At 52.8% G+C, this 19228-nt stretch overlaps 1 protein-coding gene across 1 annotated transcript in view; it reads left to right on the top strand.

Moving 5' to 3' along the window:
* LGMN (legumain) overlaps window positions 1–19228 on the top strand; it is a 38889-nt gene that overhangs the window by 6632 nt on the left and 13029 nt on the right. Inside the window, exon 2 of the mRNA XM_002719593.6 lies at window positions 3722–3895. Coding sequence (XP_002719639.1) covers window positions 3752–3895 — 144 coding nt within the window. The 5' untranslated portion in view covers window positions 3722–3751. The remainder of the gene's footprint in view (window positions 1–3721; window positions 3896–19228) is intronic.

Raw genomic sequence — 19228 nt, 5'->3', positions numbered from 1 at the left:
GGGAGCCCCACCAAAGGCTGACTCTGGCCACAGCATCCATGTACTTATCAAGCTGAGGAGTGACTTGCTGGGATGTTGGAAGAATGGAGATGAACTTGATTTGTAAGAATAACCAGGCAATTTTTTTTTTTTTTCAGAGCTCACTGCACTGTTTGCTAATTTGGGCTGTTCAAGTTGATGTCCATTCTGTTGTTCATAGTCAGGTCAACCTTTTATAAAGAATTTTTAAATCTGTTAGCTATTTCTGTTTATTTGAAAGATGAAGGGTAAGGGTGGAGGCTCTGTTAGTTCACTCCCCAAATGCCTGCAAAAGCCAGGGGGCTGGGCTAGGATGAAACCAGGAGCTGAGAACCCAATGCAGGTCTCTCACGTGGGTGACAGGGACCCGACTACCCGAGCCCTCGTTTGCTGCCTCCCAGTGTGAGGGTCAGAAGTGGAGCTGGGACTTGAACTTTGCCCTCCAGTGTGGGATATGGCGTCCACGTGGCAGCTTAACTGCTGTGCCAAGTGCCCAACCTCAGGTCACCCATTTGATTCAGTGTTTTATTTGTTGTTTTTCCCCCTAAATATGAGGGGAAAGTCACACACCAGTGCCCTCAGAAGAATGAGTCTTTTGGGGACTTGATCCGTGAAGTGAACTCCGAGAAGATAGGCATGCAAATCAGGGAGCCCATTGACTGACTGACACTGAGATCATGATGACAGCCAGGCGGGACCAGGGGTGTGAGTGCAGCACGTCGGGTCAGGAACTATGGTCCATGGTCCAGACAGAGCACCTGTCTGTGTCTGTCCTGTCTCTGGCTGCTCTTGTCATGCAATGGAGGAGCCCAGTAGTTGTGTGGGGGATGGCCGGGCCTCTGAAGCTGGAGTTACCTGCAGTCCAGCCTTTATAGAGCAAGTTTGCCGACCCCTCCCCTAGTGGGGGGCTTCTCAGCTGCAGCAAGAGGCCTGCTGGGTGAGCCCAGAATCAGGAAGAAGCTGCTGGTTGGCTCACCCCCTGGGCACTGCCACACCTCCCTGCAGGGCCACTGGAGAGCTCTAGGGACATGGCCGTCTCTTGTCTGACCTCGCTGTTGCTGCTTTATGGAATTCTGTAATTACACCTGTCATCTGTTACCTGCCAGCCCCGGGACCCTGCTCAGGTCCACGTACTCAGGGTTAACAGACCAGCAGGTCCTAGCATTTGGGGCGGGGGACTCTGCAGCCCACCAACTTACGTGTTGTGCTACCCCACCTCCACCAAAAAAAGAAACCAACAAAAGCAAATCTGGAGTCACCTCCTGAAGTTACTTATCCGTGGACTTTGCAGGCAGAATAAAGGAAGCCTGAATTTAGCTCAGTTCAGTTTAGCAGATTAAGGGTTAGGTTCTTGGGCAGGAATTATCCCGTGAGGATGGAGCCGTGCCGGTGCCATTTCCTGCCCAGGATGCTGGCTTCTGCCAGAGGTGGAGTGGAGCAGCTGGGGTAAGGCAGGTGGCTGCATGCAAGTGTGGCCCGAGGCCAGGGCACCCGCTGGAAAGGCGGCCGCAGAGGACCAGCGCGTGCTCCGCAGGCTAAGCAGCTGCTGACATCCTCATCAGCTCCAGTTCTAGTCCCGGCTGCTCCACTTCCAATCCAGCTCCCTGCTAATGCACCTCGGAAAGCAGCAGAGGATGACCCAAGTGCTCGCGCCCCTGCATCCTCATGGGAGACCAGGATAGAGTTCCAGGCTCCTGGCTTTGGCCTGGCTCAGCCCTGGCCATTGCAGCTGTTTGGAGAGTGAACCAGAAGGAAGATCTCTCTTTCTGTCCCTTTTTCCCCCCACCCCAACTCTTTCAAATAAATAAATCTTAAAATAAATAAATAAGGCTGGGGCCAGTGCCATGGCGCATTAGGTTAATCCTCCGCCTGCAGCGCCAGCATCCCATATGGGTGCCGGTTCTAGTCCAGGTTGCTCCTCTTCCAGTCTAGCTCTCTGCTGTGGCCTGGGAAAGCAGCAGAAGATGGCCCAAGTCCTTGGGCCCCTGCACCCGCATGGGAGACCAGGAGGAAGCTCCTGGCTCCTGGCTTCAGATCAGCGTAGCTCTGGCCGTTGTGGTCATCTGGGGAGTGAACCAATGGAAGGAAGACCTTTCTCTCTCTCTCTCTCTCTCTCACTGTCTGTAACTCTATCTGTCAAATAAATAAATAAAAATCTTAAAAAATAAACATATAAGGCAGCCTCAGACCAGAGCTCAGGCCTGCTGAGCCAGGATCTGCACCCTCACAAGACCTCCTGGAGATGTGGGTCCAAGTTCAGGTTGGAGAAGCCGCAGACTGAGACTGCTGGTTGTGTAAACTTTAGCAAAAGACTCAGGACGTCTTGTTCCCTTCACTCCACCGATTTGCACGGAATGCCAGGCACAGCATGTTGAGAAAGGTTTCTTTGGCTTAGAGGTGGATCCTGCTACAGCTGGCTGCTTGCTCTCTGAGGGCAGAGGCATTGTCCCTGTCCCTGTTGAGGTCCCAGCACCCAGCACGCGGTCTCAGAGAACAGTGTTCTAGAGGAGTGGCCGAGTGCAGCCAGCTGGGCTTGCGCCGTGGCACTGGAGGCACAGGTCAGCCTTGCGGGCTCCTGCTCTGCACCGCTGTGTCTCAGAGACTGTGTCTTTTCTCTTACCCCAGAGTCGTAGCCGGGCTGTGTTCTGTCTCAGGAAGGCTGCGCTGTTAGAACAGGACACGGGAGAGTCTGATGCAGTAATGCAAGGTGGCCAGGACTCAGCCTCATGCCTGCCATCTGTGCTTTAAACATTCATTTAAAGTTTCAGCATCAAAGTAGAGAACAGGGTGCGTATCATGGTATGTCAGAAAGTTCATGGAAAAATTAAATAAAAAAAGTTTATTTTGGTGTAAAATTTGCAGCCTGGGGCCAGCGTTGTAGTGTAGTTGGTTAAGCCTCTGCCTGCGATGCTGGCATCTGAGAGGGGCACCAGTCCAAGCTTGGCTGCTCCAGTTTCAATCCAGCTCCCTGCTAATGTGCCTGGGAAAACAGAGGAAGATGACCAAGTCTTGTGTGCCCCTGCACCCACGTGGGGGACCTGGAAGAAGCTCCAGGCTCCTGGCGTCAGCCTGGCCCAGCCCTGGCTGTTGTGGCCATTTGGGAAATGAACCCAGGAACAAATGTTTGCTTATAATTTTTCCAGATAGTTTACCATCAACTTAAATCACGTTTCAGTGTTAACATTGTGTATGCACTGATTTCAACAGACATTCTTGTATAAGTAATATACATTAATTATACTAAGAGGAGACAGATAGGAAGAAGAAAATCACCCCAGCCCCACCCACTCTCTACTGGTAAATTTTTGGATCTGCTGTCTATGCACAATTCATATTACGTATCTATTCTTTTCTTACGACAGTTCATAGTTTGTGGTGGATATCTTCTCAGTATGATGAGTTGTGCAGGTGACTTTTTTAAATCCACTTTGCTTCGAGTTGTGACAAAAGCTCGACAGGGTGCCCAAAGAACTTTCTGGATATTTGATTTATACTTCAACTTGCGGCGAAGGTTGGGATTAGGAGCATGTGGGCGAGAGGGCAGCCGAGCTAACGTAGACGTCGTCTCTGTCTTTGTTGTCCTTGGCGTGCTCTTTCTGACCGTGAAATGGTCCCCTCTTTCTGATCTGTCGGCCGTAATGGTTCTTCACCTGGGGCCAGTGTTCGGATTGTTCCTTTCTGACCACGCCTTTCTTCTTTTCAGATCTCTGCAGTTGAAACGCCCAGGGGCACAATGATCTGGAAAGTGGCCACGTTCCTCAGCGTGGCCCTGGGGATCGACGCCATCACCGTCGGTGTGGACAGTCCTGAGAATGGCGGCAAGCACTGGGTGGTGATTGTCGCGGGCTCCAATGGCTGGTACAACTACAGGCACCAGGTGAGCACAGAGCTGCTCGTGCCCGACGCTGGCGCTCTGTGAACGCACTTGGACCTTGTGAAAGAGGACGGTTTGGGGAGCCATTCACACACCTGTTAGGCTGGCTACACTACATGTGTTGGTGAGGATGTGGAGAGATTGGAGCCGAATCCATTGCTTGGGGGCTAGCAGACGGTAAGGCCGTTTGCAGGAGTCTAACAGTTGCTCCAGAGTTGCTGTGGGATCAGCATAGTTGGGTGTGAGGCTCTGTTGACATTCGGGCCAGTAATTCTTTGATGTGGGCTGGACCCTATGGGAGGATGTTGAGCAGCATCCTCGGCCAGCCCCCTGCGGATGACGGCAGTGCCCCCCATTGCACAGTCACGACCCAAATGCCTCCAGACAGCACTGGCGGTCTCCTGGTGGAGGCCCACTGTGCTAACAACTTCATCTTAGAGTTAAGGAGAGCGAGGAGATGACCTGTGCCAGGCCACGGGCAGGTTGAGACCAGAAGGGACTGAGTCCTGGCCTCTAGGTCCCTTTGCCCTTGACACCTCTGCCCAGCTGCTCCGCTCACGCCTCCTCCCCCAATCCTGGCACTTCCGCCAGGTCTGCCTGTCGGGGGCTGGAGAGAGAGAGTCCGTGTGTGAGCGAGCAGGGACAGCCCGGCCTCCTGGTGGGGCTGCGCAGCGCTGCAGCCATCGGGAGCGCTCTGGCTTCCTGGGAAGGTCAAGCCTGGAGCGGCCTCTGACCCAGCGGTCCCACCTCTGGTGGACGCCCAGGAGCAGTGACAACGCTTGGCCCCACAAGAGCTTGCACAGGAAGGTTCATCCCGGCCTTACCCGTGACAGCCCAGCAGGAGATAACCCGACGTCTGTCAGCTGATGAGCTTTATTTGAAAGTCAGAGCTACGGAGAGAGAGAGAAACAGACAAAGAGAGGTCTTCCATCTGCTGGTTCACTCCCCAGATGGTCTCAACAACCAGGGCTGAGCAGGCCAAAGCCAGGAGCCAGGAGCTTCTTCCAGGTCTTCCACATGAGTGCAGGGGCCCAAGCACCTAGGCCATCCACAGCTGCTTTCCCAGGTCATTAACAGGGAGCTGGATTGGAAGTGGAGCAGCCAGGACTCACACTGGCACTCCAACATGGGATGCTGGTGTTGAAGGCAGCGGCTTAACCCACTGTGCCACAGTGCCAGCCCTTAAAGCGGTATATTCCTGTGAGGGAATATTTGGCCGTGAAAAAGAATGAAAAACTCACGTGTGCTTCAACGTGGACGAACCTTAAAAACGTGCCACGTAGAAGAAGTCCATCGCAAAGTCCACATGTTTTATGACTGCAGTTGATTGAAACGGCAAATCAGGCAAATTTAGAGGTAAGAGTGGACGGTGGTGGCGAGGGCGGGGGAGGAGAGAACGGACAGTGACTGCAAGTGTTTTTTTGAGGTTCTGGGTGGGTTTTTTTTTTTAGGTAGTGAAAATGTTCTGGAATTAGATAGTGGTGATGGTTGCACAATGTAGTGAATATACCAGAAACCACTGAACACATGTTTTAAAAGACGGGCTTTTATGGTGGTGACTTGTAGCTCAGCAGAGCTGTCTGTTATTCTGAAAAATTCGTTTGATCTTTTCATTCTTGGAAGTAAGATGCTCAGACCAGTGCAGTATCTACTGTTGGGCTCTTCACAGGTGAATGCCGGTAGCCCCCACGCTGAGGCTGTGTGTGGCAGGTGCAGTTCTCACCTGCTCTCTACAAATGACTGGGTGGAGGCAGGGTCAGGTTGGCGATTTGCCTGTCGTGGCTGATCCGGCACATGGTGGAGCCAGGATTCCAACCCAGGCTGATGGTTCTAGAGCACCTTGTCCACTGGAGACCCACGTGTGTCATGATAAATGTCCTAGTGGCCACATTTATAACAAGGAAAAATGGCAGTGAGAATTTGGCCTAGCAGTTAAAATGCTGGTTAAGGCATGTATCTCTCAGGGCTGGCATTGTGGCATAGTGGGTAAAGCTGCTGCCTGCAATGCTGGCGTCCCATATGGGCACTGGTTCAAGTCCTGGCTGCTCCTCTTCTGATCCAGCTCTCTGCTAATGCACCTGGGAAAGCAGCAGAAAATGGCCCAAGTGCTTGGGCCCTGCACCCATGCGGGAGACCTGGATGAAGCTCCTGGCCTTGGCCTGGCCCAGCCCTGGCTGTTGCAGCCATCTGGGGAATGAATCAGTGGGTAGAAGATCTCTGTCTTTCTCCTTCTCTCTGTGTAACTGACTTTGAAATAAAATTAAATAAGTATTAAAAAAAAAAAAAAAAGCAAAAGGATGTGCCACACTGGCGTGCCGGGGGTTGGTTCCCGGCTCTGGCTCTTGACTCTGGTTTCTGGACAGACAGTGCAGACCCTTGGTGGCAGTACTGGGGATCAAGTAATTGGATTCTTTTTTTTATTATTCTAAATATTTATTTGAAGGGCAGAGTCATAGAGACAGGACGGGGGTTGGGGAGAGAAAAAGGTCTTCCATCTACTGGTTCACTCCCCAAATGGCTGCAATGACCAGGGCTGGGTTAGACTGAAGCCAGGAGCCAGGAGCTTCATCTCAGTCTCCCACATGGGTGCAGGGGCCCAAGGACTTGGGCCATTTCTACTGCTTTCCCAGGCCACAGCAGAGAGCCGGATTGGAGTGGAGCAGTCGGGACTTGAACTGGCACCTATACGGGATGCCAGCGTTGCAGGCAGCAGCTTACCCAGCTACACCACAACGCTGGCCCCTAGTAATTGGATCCTTTCTACTGAGGTAGGAGACCTGGATTGAGCACCCGGCTTCTGGCTAAGCCCTCGCCATTGCAGGCATTTGGGGAATGAACCTGAATGCTCTCTCTGTCTCTTTCTCTCTCTTTTAAAGATTTATTTTATTTATTTGAAAGGCATAGTTACAGAGAGTAGGGGAGAGAGAGAGAAAGAAAGAGAGTTCCTCCATCCACTGGTTCACTCCCCACTGGCCATGAGGGCCGGCCTAGGCAGGCCAAAGCAGGAGCCAGGAGCTTTTTCTGGGTCTCCCCTTGGGTTGAGGGCTCAAGCTCTTGGGCCATCCTCCGCTGCTTTCCCAGGCACATTAACAGGGAGCTGGATGGGAAATGGAGCAGCCTGCCGTGGAACCAACACCCATATGGGATGCCAACGTCGCAGGCTGCAGCTTAACCCACGATGCTGCAATGCTGGCCCCACATCTCCCTTTCCCTGTTTCTCAATAAAAGAAATAAAAAGTAAAAATAAACTCAAACAAGATGAAATAGATCTTAGTGTCTTACCCAGCCCGACAGGTCCAAAGCATTGTCATATCCGCCTGGGACCATGGAGAAAGCTAACCGCAAGGCTCTCAGCCTCTGTTGTTCAGAGCCACTGAAGCCCAGGGGTGTTTACATCCTTGGGGCATCTCCATTCGGACAAGCCCCACCGTGAGAGCTCGGTGGCCAGGAGCGGCCAGTGGCTGCCGGATTAGGACAGCACACGTGTAGTCTCTTCCCGACCCGGGCAGAGCTGCCTCTTCCGAGAGACTGGGCCATGGCCATTTCTTCCCCGCCGCGTGGGTTTTCACATCCGTAGGTTGGTAGCTGACATCCCTACCAGCTCTAAGGTTTGATGATTCTTGAATGACTCATGTCTCGATTGGTTTCAGCGTGTTAACCAAATAGGAAGTTTGGTGTGATCACAAAGTTGTTATCGGCCCAAGGGATGGGGCTCCTGCTGTCTACGTGAGAGTCTTGGATTGAGTTCTTGGCTCCTGGCTCTGGCCCCTGACCTGGCTCAGGGCTGTTACAGGCATGTGGGGAGTTAAGCAGTGGATTGGAAGCACCCCACCCCACCCCCTCAGAAAACCCTGTGCCTCAGCAGAATGATGCCTTTTCCTTTCCTGACCTCAGAGCTGACACATTCAGAGAGGAGCAAACCGAGGCTCTGCCACGCAATCCCTCAGTCTCTAGCCTACCCAGGAGCCCAGAAACTAAGTAATTCAGCACAGGTTGCTGGCTGTGAACTCGCTGGGTCATCACCCAGCCCGGCTTGTACGCAACCACCTTTCGAAAACAGTATCGGTGAAACATCATTAAGGATAAGTTAGCCAGTTACCCTTTGTTCCTAGAAACCCCTTTATCAAAAGTGCTGCTGGCTTCTCTGGCACAGCGCTGGACCTTGCAGTAGAACGAAGGCGGGCAGAGGAAGAGGCCACAGGCGGAAACCTTGGTCCCCAAGTAAGAGCGGATGGTGGCCTGAAGGCTGTGTAGATATGGACGGGTGTGCCGCGTCACCCTGACCACGGCCTGTGCTCACTTTCTTAACCTCGAGGCTAATCACAGAGGGAACATGACGTATTCATAGGGCTTTAGATTTTCCTTGGGGGAAAACAGCGTGCCTCCCCACGATCTTTTGTTATGGAAAATGGACCTGCCATGCACCGTTAGCTCCCTGCCGGGCGCCTTTGTTTTATGGTGGTTTCTTTATGTATTTAAGCCATGTTTTGTCTTGACCAAATTGGGGTTCTCTGTGTTCCGTTTCTGGCTGGAGCTAACAGACTGGGCCCAGGTGCTGGGGTGCAGGCAGGACCTCTGCCGGTGTGGGAGCCGGGAGCCGAGCAGCAGTGAATGTGCTGGAGGGGTGAGGCAGGCGGGCATGGGAAATGGGCAGCTGCCCAACACGAGGGCCAGGGCTGGCCGGGGCTGGGGTGGGCACACAGGCACCTAGGAGACGGTCTTGGCGAGATGGCCAGGGCTGGGAGGGAGGGGCCGGCATTTGGAAGGATGACCCGGGTGCTCTCGTATAGGCTGGGGCTGTCTTACCCACTAGGCCAAACACCTGCCCTCGCAGCCCTGTTGTAAGCAGGATAAACAGACTCGGAGAGGCTGCACACCGTCCCAGCTCACGCAGCCGGCAGGTGGGGAGCTGGGGCTGATGCGCAGTGCTGTGCCTGTGAGTCTTGGCTCACGCAGCCGGCAGGGGTGGAGCTGGGGCTGACGAGCGGTGCTGTGCCTCTGCAGTCCACGCCCAGGACCACTCTTCTCTGTGTCGTGTGGCTCGGGTATCCTGGCCCCACTTCATCATCTTCTACTTTATACGTACGTTATTTATTTATTTGTGTCTATTTGAAAGGCAGAATGAGAGAGAGAGAGCAAGGTCCCGAGATCTTCCATCCTCTGGATTACCCCCAGATGCACTCCACAGCCAGGGGAAGGCCAGGCCGACGTCAGGAGCCTGGACTCCGTGCAGGGCTCTCCCGGGTGGCGAGGGCCCAAGTCCCTGAGCCGGCATCTGCTGCCTGCAGGGCGCGCAGCACCTGGAGCTGAATCGGAGCAGAGTGGGGGCTCAAAGCCCCCGTCATCTTCTGGCTTAGAACAGCACTTCCTTTCTCTCTTGTTAAAATATTAACGCATGCCAGAGGTCTGGGAAGCTTAGGAAATGCAGATACACACAGGAAAGCAGGTCACTTCTGTTCCGAGTCACCGTTTCTGGCCTTGCGTTCTGAAAACGGGGAACACAGCAGAATCTCCCTGGTGACAGAACAGACTTCTCCATGTTGGCCCACGCAGTTTACCACAGGGGTCTCGGGAGGGGGAGGGGTGATGGAGAATGATGAGCCTGGGCCCTCTGGCCAGGAGCCCCAGCCTTAGGGCAGATGCACAGAGCCTGACCGAGGCGTAGAGAGGCGGAATCTTGCAGGGGCTGTGAGTGCCAGCTCCCGGGGTGAGGGATACTGAGCTCGGGCGGGAGGAGGGTTGGAGGGCGACTTCCTGAGGGCAAGCGAGAGGTGGGCGTGGAGGGTGCGGGGACTCCCCAGGAGGAGCTGGGGGAGGTGGGCGTGGAGGGTGCTGGGACTCCCCCAGGAGGAAGTGGGCGTGGAGGGTGCGGGGACTCCCCAGGAGGAGCTGGGGGAAGAGGCACTTGTTCCCCATGGACGGAAGAGTATGCAGTGGCAGTAGGAACCCAAACTTGAGAATGGTCAGTACCGTTCTAAGCAGGGTGCTTTCCTGCGCACCAAGCCCAGCCCTCCTGTGGTTTGAATGCTGAGGAGTGGAGCTGTAAACCCAGATCCTCTCCATTTTTCCACTCTGCCATCATGATCGTGATGACCTGCCTTCAGATAAGCTATCCTCATGATCACAAGATGGCTGCGGCAGCTCCAGATGTCACAGCCAAACAAAAACCTGTAGCAGGAGAAGAGGCCATCTGTGTGTCTTATCTGTTTGGCTCTCTCCTGATCAGAACACAAGCTTGTTTTCTGGAGCCGTGGGTGAACTTTGCCCTATGTCTGACCAGCACGGATCACATGCTCATGTTTATGTTCAAACCTGTGCCTGGCGAGGGGAAAGGATTTCCATTTCTGACCACTGGAGCAGGGCGGGTTGTCTGAGCAGAGCCAGGCCCCTGACAAAGGAGCAGGGTGGCCCAGGTAGAAGGGGACTGGGAACCAGGGCTGGGGCTGGGGCTAGGACTGGGCTCTGGACTGGGGCTGGGTTCTAGGCTGTGGCTCAGCTCTGGGCTAGAACCGGGTGCTGTGCTGGGGCTCTGCAGGGAGCCTACTGCGGCCACCACAAAGCTCAGCAGAACCTGCAGTTTAACGCGTGCAGACAATAAGGAGGGAAGCGGAGAGCAGGGGCCGCGGGTGGGTCTGTGGAGTCCACGGCCATGCGTTCCCCACAACCCCGTGCTGCCTGTAGCTGCGCTAATTCCCACGCCCTCATCACGCCCCGTGTCTCAGTCCCACTGCCCTCCACCCTAGTCCCTTCTCACTCCGCCTCTTTGAAAGCATGTTTCTTTTTAAAAATATAAAAGTGGTATTTTCAGAGCCAGCATTGTGGCATAGCAGGTTAAGTCACCACCTGCGACGCCAGCATCCTGCATGGCCACCAGTTGCTGTTCCTGTTTCCCATCTCTCTGTCTCTGTCTCTCTTTAACTTTTTCAAGTAAATAAATACATCTTGTTTTCTAAAAAAACAGTGGTGTTTGGTACTAACGTGGATTAACCTCAGAAAGCATCACACCGGAGTGGATGCCTGGTACACTGGTTGGGACGCCGTTTGAGACACTGACATCTCTATCAGGGTGCTCAGCCCCAGCCCAGAGCCCTGCCCCATGCCCAGAGAACAGCTGCAGCCCCAGCCCAGAGCCCCGCCCCATGCCCAGAGCCCAGCCGTGGCCCAGTGCCCAGCCCCAGCCCAGAGCCCCGCCCCAGCCATGTGCCTAGACCCAGGCATGCTCAGGGTATGGTCCCTGTCAGGGGGCAGTCCTGGCTAGAAGGTGGATCCCTTCACAGTGACCGCCACTTGGGTCATGCCAGTTGTATTTAGACTTTGCTCCAAGCCCGTTGCCTTTGTCCAGCCGACACGTGGCTGGGTAGAGGCAGTAGGTACTTGAGCAGCCAGGACAGTGGCGCGTGTCGGGAAGCCACGGGGTCCTTGTGAGATGGCCAGGACTCCTGATGCAAGCTGGGGAAGCGGCTGAGTCATGGCAGTCTCTGCTCGTCTTCCCAGAGGGCTCAGCCCTTCTTAGGAAGTCTTGCTCAATGCCTCCTCTCCAGAATTAACTCCTGTGGCTTTCCTGTCCCTAAGGAGGAAAAGGCAGAGGTCAGACATGTTCAAGGCAAGTAACTCAGGTCATTTTAACACCATTGGTTGAAGCTCGCATTTCTTTCTTTCCATGCCAGTCAACACTTGACCGTAACAAAGAACCCCAGCAGCTAACGTTGGTAGTGGCAGCGAAGCAGCTCCGAGGGCCCTGGAGAGAACCACGTCCTGGCTCAGAGACCCCCCACGAGGGGGACGGAGCGCGTGGCTGTCGGAGTCAGGAGGCCTGGCCGAATCTCTGAGCAGCCGTGGCCTTGCCTGAGCTCGCCCGCGTCTGTAGAGTGCGGGTAGAAGCACCTGCCTTTCCAGGTGCTGTTGGAGCCCCCGCAGCACAGGACACAGTAGCCGGGCTCGCCGCAGCTGCCCCTGTGGACTGGGAGCCTTGCTGAGACAGAGTGCCCCTCTCTCCTGTGATTCTCCCATTCCAAGTGAAAGGACTGGAAGGGTTTTTAGTAAGTTCAACAGGCTGTGCAAACGTCACCATTAGATATTCTAGAACATTCCCAGTACCCTTGACACATTTGCAGTTCCTGCCTCCAGCCCCAGACAAGTGCTAATCTCTACTGTCTATAAATTTGCCTTTTCTGAACCTTACATAGAAATGGAATTATATAATGTACAGTCTTCTTCTTCTTCTTTTTTTTTTTTTTTTTTTTTTTTTTGACAGGCAGAGTGGACAGTGAGAGAGAGAGACAGAGAGAAAGGTCTTCCTTTGCTGTTGGTTCACCCTCCAATGGCCGCCGCGGCTGGCGCACTGCGGCCGGCGCACCGCGCTGATCCGGTGGCAGGAGCCAGGAGCCAGGTGCTTCTCCTGGTCTCCCATGGGGTGCAGGGCCCAAGCACCTTGGCCATCCTCCACTGCACTCCCTGGCCACAGCAGAGGGCTGGCCTGGAAGAGGGGCAACCGGGACAGAATCCGGCGCCCCGACGGGGACTAGAACCCGGTGTGCCGGCGCCGCTAGGCGGAGGATTAGCCTAGTGAGCTGCAGCGCCGGCCTAATGTACAGTCTTTTGTGCCTAGCTCCTCTTAGAGTATTTTTTTTCTTTTCAATTCTTTTATTTGAAAGCCAGGGAGACATACAGAGAGAACACTTACATCTGCTGGTTCACTCGGCAATTGCATGCAACAGTCAGGCTTGGCCAGGTTGAACAGGAGACTAGAACTCAATCCAGGTCTCCCCCATGGGTGGCAGGGGTCCAGTTACCTGGGCCAGCACCGCCGCCCGCAAGGCTGTGCATTAGTGGGAAGCTGTGTCAGACGCGGAGGAGCCGGTTTGCTGGCGTGGTGACGCGGGGGTTTGGCTGCTGCTTGCAACACTGGCACCTCGCAGTGCAGGGCTGGTTTGAGTCCTGGCTATTGCAGTTCCAGTCCAGCTTCCTGCCAGTGTGCCTAGGAAGGGAGCAGAAAATGGCTCAAGTACTTGGACCCTTGCCGCCTATGAGGGTGACCAGGATGCAGTTCGTGGCTCCTGGCTTCAACTTGGTCCAGATCTGGTTGTTGTGGCCATTTGGGGAGTGAACTAGCAGATGGAAGATCTCTGTCTCTCCCTATCTCCTCGCTCTGGCTTTCAAATGAATGAATGAATGAATGAATGAATTTTCTTAAGATTGATTTATTTATTTGAAAGGCAGAATTATGGAGAGGCAGAGAGAGAAAGGGAGAGAGAGAGAGGTCTTCCATCCGCTGGTTCACTCTCCAAATGGCCGCAACGGCTGGAGCTGTGCCTATCCAAAGCCAGAAGCCAGGAGCTTCCTCTGGGCATCCCATGTGGGTGCAGGGGCCCAAGGACTTGGGCCATCTTGTAGTGCTTTTCCTAGGCCATAGCAGCGAGCCAGATGGGAAGCAGGGCAGCTGGGCCTTGAACCAGCGCCCATACGGGTTGCCAGCACTGCAGGCTACGGCTTTACCCGTTACGCCACAGCGCCGGCCCCATGAATGAATGAATCTTTAAAAAATAAATAAGCATCTTAACTGTGCACTAAATACCCACCTCAGTGCAGCGTTTTTGAAGTTTATCCGTGTTGTGTCCCCTGCCAGTGGTTCGTTACTTCTGATCGTCAGTGTTACACGGTGCGCGTGGACCTCCTTCTCCCTGCCGTTCACCAGCTGACGGACATCTGGGTTGTTTCTAACTTCCCGTCACTCTGAACAGTGTTAAGAACATATGTGTGCAACTCTTGGTGCAGATAAAAGTGTTTTTCTTGGGTACTTACCTGAGGGTAGAATTGTTGCATCATTTAGTAAGACTGTTAAGCTTTTCCAAAATGGCTGCACTCACAAGTAGCTTACAGAGGTTCCCGGTTCTCTGATCCTTGCTGTCCACGTGTTATTGTCTGGCTCTGAAGTGGCACCTCGTAGTGCTAATGTGTGTTTCCCTAGTGACTACTAACACTGAGCATCTTTTCATGTGTACATTAGCTATTTGCACATCTACTGAGGTGAAAATCTTATTCAGGTCTTTTGGCCGGTCTTTGGCTCACTAGGCTAATCCTCCACCTGTGGCGCTGGCATCCCGGGTTTTAGTCCTGGTTGGGGCGCCGGATTCTGTCCCAGTTGCTCCTCTTCCAGTTCAGCTCTCTGCTGTGGCCAGGGAGTGCAGTGGAGGATGGCCCAAGTCCTTAGGCCCTGCACCTGCATGGGGGACCAGGAGGAAGCACCTGGCTCCTGGCTTCGGATCGGCACAGTGCCAGCCGTGGTGGCCACTTGGGTAGTGAACCAACGGAAGGAACACCTTTCTCTCTCTCTCTCACTGTCTAACTTTGCCTTTAAAAAAAAAAAAAAATCTGGGGCCGGCACTGTGGCTCAGTGGGTTAAAGCTCCGGTCTGCAGTGCTGGCATCCCATATGGGTGCCAGTTCCAGTCCCGGCTGCTCTTCTTCCGTTCCAGCTCTCTGCTATGGCCTGGGAAAGCAGAAGAGGGTGGGCCCCTGCACCCAGGTGGGAGACCCAGAAGCTCCTGGCTCCTGATCAGCTCAGCTATGGCCACTGCAGCCATTTGGAGGGTGAACCAGCAGATGGAAGACCTCTCCCCTCTCCCTCCCTCCCTCCCTCTGCCGCTCAAATAAATAAATAAATCTTTAAAAAAAAAATCTTATTCAGGTCTTTTACGTATTTTTTGATTCAGCCAACTGCCTTACTGAGGTATGAGAATTCTTAGAGTCTTCTGGATACAAGTCTTATCAGATGTTTGTTTTGCAAATATCTTCTCTTAGTCTCTGACTTGTCTTTTCAGTTTCTTGATGGTGTCTTTGAAGCAGTATACTTGATTTTGATGAGGTCTGGTTTATGAGATTTTTCTTTTATGGACCACACGTTTGGTGTCATCTGACATCCTTTCAGTAATAACTCAGGGTACTGAAATTTTTCTCTTATGTTATTGTCTAAAAGTTTTATTCTAGTCCTTACATTGAAGTCTGTGATCCATTTTTAAAAAGATTGATTTATTGGGGCTGGCACTGTGGTATACTGGGTTAAGTCAACGCCTGCAGTGTTGGCATCTCATGTGGGCACCTGTTTGAGTCCGGCTGCTCCACTTCTGATCCAGCTCCCTGCTGATGAGCCTGGGAAGGCAGGGGAGGACAGTCCCAGTGCTTGGGCCCCTGCACCCACGTGGGAGACCTGGAAGAAGCTCCTGGCTCCTGGCTTCAGCCTGGCCCAGCCCCTGACTGTTGTGGCCATTTGGGGAGTGAACCAGCAGAGATCTCTCTCTCCCCACCCACCCCCATCTGTAACTCTGCCTTTCAAGTAAATAAAGTAAATCTTTTTTAAAGAATAATTATTTATTTGTTTGTTTGAGAGAGAGAGACAGAGAAAGATTTTCCAAACACTGATCCACTCCCCAAATGGCTGCAATGGCCAGGGCTGGGCCAGGCTGAAGCCAGGAGCCGGGAGCTACATGTGGGTCTCCCACATGGGTATAGGGGTCCCAAGCACTTGGGCCATCTTCCACTGCTTTCCCAGGTGCATTAGTGGGGAGCTGGATTGGAAGTGGAGCAGCTGGGACTCAGATCAGCACCCAAATGAGATGCTGGCATGGCAGTAGGCAACTTAGCAGTTCTACCACAGTGCTGGCCCTGTGATCCATTTTGAGTTAAGTTTTGTATGGTGTGTGGTAAGGGTCTAAATTGATCTCTTTGTATGTGGATATCTCAGTTGTCCCACACCATTAGTTGAAAAGACTTTTTCCAGTGTAGTCTTAATCAGGAAGCGAAGTCCTCCGGGTTTCTTTTACAATGTTATCTTGAGTCTTCTAGGTCTTTTGCAATTCCATGTAAACTTAAGGATCATCTTGTAAGTTTCTGCAAAAACACCGTGATCTTTGTTTTATTTTTATTTTTATTAAGTCTTCTGATTCATGAACATGAGAAGTCTCTACATTTATTTAGATCTTTCATTTTCCTCTGCCATATTTTACAGTTTCCAGTAGAAAAGTCTTTTGTTAAGCTTAATCCTATTTTTTTTATTTTTTAAAAGATTTATTTATTAAAGATTTTTTTAAATTTATTTGAGGGGCAGAGTGACAGGGAGAGAGGGAGACACACACACACACACACACAGAATCTTCCACCTACTTGTTCACTCCCCAAATGGCCACAACAGCCAGGGCTGGACCTGGCCGAAGCCAGGCATCAGGAGCTTCATGTAGGTCTCTCACATGGGTGGCAGGGGCCCAAGCACTTGGGCCATCTTCTGCTGCTTTCCTGGGTGCATTAGTAGGGAGCTGGGTAGGAAGTGGAACAGCCAGGACTGGAACTGGCACTCTGATATGGCATGCTAGTGTTGCAGGTGAGGGCTTAACCTGCGTTACTTAGCCTTTAACCCTTAGCCTTTAACCCGCTGTGTCACAACGCTGGACCTCAGCACCTGATCACCAAATGGGTTACTGAGCCTGATAACACTGGGCAATAAAACCCGCCCAGCCTTCCCCCAAGCAGGCGCCCAGGGGCAGTTCCTCTGCCAGTGTGCTAGCATGGAGTAGTGAAATCTTAGGAGGAATTTTAGCTGATTCACACTCAGCAACCCTTTGTCCTGGAGAAGGAGGAGGAGGGGAGAGAAACCGTGGAAGAACCGGACCCCTCCCCCTCATAAGCCCCGTCTGAGTGCAGACTGCAGCTCAGCTCTCGGCTCTAAGGAGCCGCCCACCCGGCCTGCCAGGTGCATTCCCTGCGTTAAGCCACGGAACCTTGCTGTCCCCAGTCTGAGTGCCGGGAACTCTCTCTCTCTCTCTCTCTCTCTCTCTCTCTCAGATTTTGTCTATAGAGGTGCACATCTGTTCTGATGGACGCCCTGCCCCATTAAACCTTGCTACCTTGCTGACCACTGCCCTCTGTCTCACGTCTGAATTCTTTGTTGCGCAAAGACGAGAGCCTGTCCCTCCATCTCCGCTAACAGAGGCATTTTTCCATGACTTGTTCTGTTCCTCTTCATGCTCCTGGGCTTCGCCTGTTCGAAGCTCGGCTCTGATTCACCTTTAGGGATTTCATTTCTGTGCACGTATGGCAGTTTATTTTTCTGGCTGTTGATAGTCATTGCGTTTCTTTCTTGATATTTGCCATTATAGTGGTGCCGGGAATAACCTCCTGTTGCACATTTAAACAGTTTAGCAGTTTGTTTGAGTGAGAGTGTGGATGTGTATTTAAAAGTGACCTTTATTTATACTTTTAGCCCTTCGCTGTATTGTCCCCGGGCCTGTGTGTGTTGGGTGGCTTCTCTCCTGTCCCCGTGGGAAGCAGTCTGCAGCTGTGGAGTGGCAGTGCCTCCCGTGTGACCTGGGCAGCTCATCTCCCCTCCCTCGGCTGCTTTCACCTGGAAAATGTCCAGCATCAGCTCCGTGCATGAGAACGAGTGAGATGACGCGTGGCCGTCCGAGCCTAAACCCTGGACAGACAGAAGTCAGTGAGCGTGTTAAATCCCGTGTTGATCCATTCATCCAGCAGCCCTTTGGTGCCAGGCCCTGCGCATGCCGATTCAACCTTCAGCGGCTGTGCACCCAGCGCTCGTTTGGCGTCAGATGGGTCTGTCTGTGCGGAGCGTCTGCAGGCACGAGGCCGGGTGCAGCGTTGCGTGTCGGTTCCTGCTGTGGCGGTGGACGCAGGCCCAGCTGCCGAAGTTGCTTTTCCCTAGAGAGGCCCGCGTGGGGCACGCTCCCCCTCTGTCTGATCTATGTCTCTGTTCCAGGAAAGATCTAACTAGATGTGGGCAGAAAGTGAGGCAGCATTTTCCTCTCTGGCCTCACTTGATTTCTATGGCGTGAAGTGCCGTGAGTGTCACCCGGGAGAAGGAAGCAAGTCTGTCTTCACGCTCGGAGGGCAAGGAGTTGCATTTGGAACTTTTTTTTTTAACCTAATGTTGGTCTTTTTTTTCTTTGTATTTTTTTTTAAACTAAAGAACACATTTCTCCTTTCAATTCCTAAATTGAACTTCTGAGTTCCCGCTCGATTCTCTGAACGGTGACTGGAAGACAATGACGAAGCTTCTTGAGTCAGAAATAATTGTCGAGTGATTCAGAACTGGCCGCCCCTCTTTTGTTCCGTGGTTCACCACGCCGAGCCGTTCGGTTTTTGAGACCTAAATCCGTGCTCTCAGGAGACTTTTATGTGGTCTGAAAATTGAAAATTAGTTGTTTAGGACTTTCAAAGCTCTTGTCACGCATAGATGTGGGTGTGGTGTGGCCCACATGTGTGACTTCTGGATGAATAAGAATTTGCATAATTTGGGTGGATGAGCGGAATCTTTAAAAATTTAGGCAAGAGGCTGGCACCGCGGCTCATATGGCTAATCCTTCACCTGCGGCGCTGGCACCCCGGGTTCTAGTCCTGGTCGGGGCGCCGGATTCTGTCCTGGTTGCCCCTCTTCCAGGCCAGCTCTCTGCTGTGGCCCAGGAGTGCAGTGGAGGATGGCCCAGGTGCTTGGGCCCTGCACCCCATGGGAGACCAGGAGAAGTACCTGGCTCCTGGCTTTGGATCAGCACAGCACGCCGTGCTGTGCCATAGAGGCCACTTGGGGGGTGAACCAATGGAAAAAGGAAGACCTTTCTCTCTGTCTGTCTCTCTCGCTGTCTAACTCTGCCTGTCCAAAAAATAAAAATTGAGGCAAGAAAAATGTAAATATATGGTTTTAAAAATATTACTTATTTGAAAATCAGAGTTACAGAGAGAGAGAGAGAATCTCCATCCACTAGCTCACTCCTCAGATGGCTGCAATGGCTGGGGCTGGGCCAGGACGAAGTCGGGAGCTTCATCTGGGTCTCCCACATGGGTGGCAGGGGCACTTGAGCCATCCTCCGCTGCTTTTCCTAGGCCATCAGCAGAGAGCTGGATTGGAAGTGGAGCAGCTGGGACTTGAACTGGTGCCTATATGGAATGCTGGGGTTGAAAGTGGCAGTTTTACCTGCTACACCACAGCACCAGTCCCAAATATATGTTTTTTTTTTCTTTAAAGATTTATTTTTCATTTACTTGAAAGGCAGAGTTATAGAAAGAGGAGGAGAGACAGAGATCTGCTGGTTCCTGCTCCAATTGGCAATAATGGCTGGGGCTGGGCCAGGCCGAAGCCAGGAGCTTCTTCCTGGTCTCCCACGTGGGTGCAGAGGACCAAGCACTTGGCATCATCCACTGCTTTCCCAGGTGCATTAGCAGGGAGCTGGATCAGGGAAGTGGAGCAGCCGGGTCTTGAACCATTTGGGATGCTGGTATGTGCTGCAACACGGCGCCAGCCCCCAAGTATATGTTTTTTAAAATAATCATTTAA

This window comes from Oryctolagus cuniculus, chromosome 20 (assembly GCF_051225735.1).
Source record: "Oryctolagus cuniculus isolate XC-2025 breed Fujian yellow rabbit chromosome 20, ASM5122573v1, whole genome shotgun sequence".
NCBI classification, from domain to species: domain Eukaryota; kingdom Metazoa; phylum Chordata; class Mammalia; order Lagomorpha; family Leporidae; genus Oryctolagus; species Oryctolagus cuniculus.
Note: the sequence above shows the minus strand (reverse complement) of the source record. Positions and strands in the feature narration are given on the sequence as shown.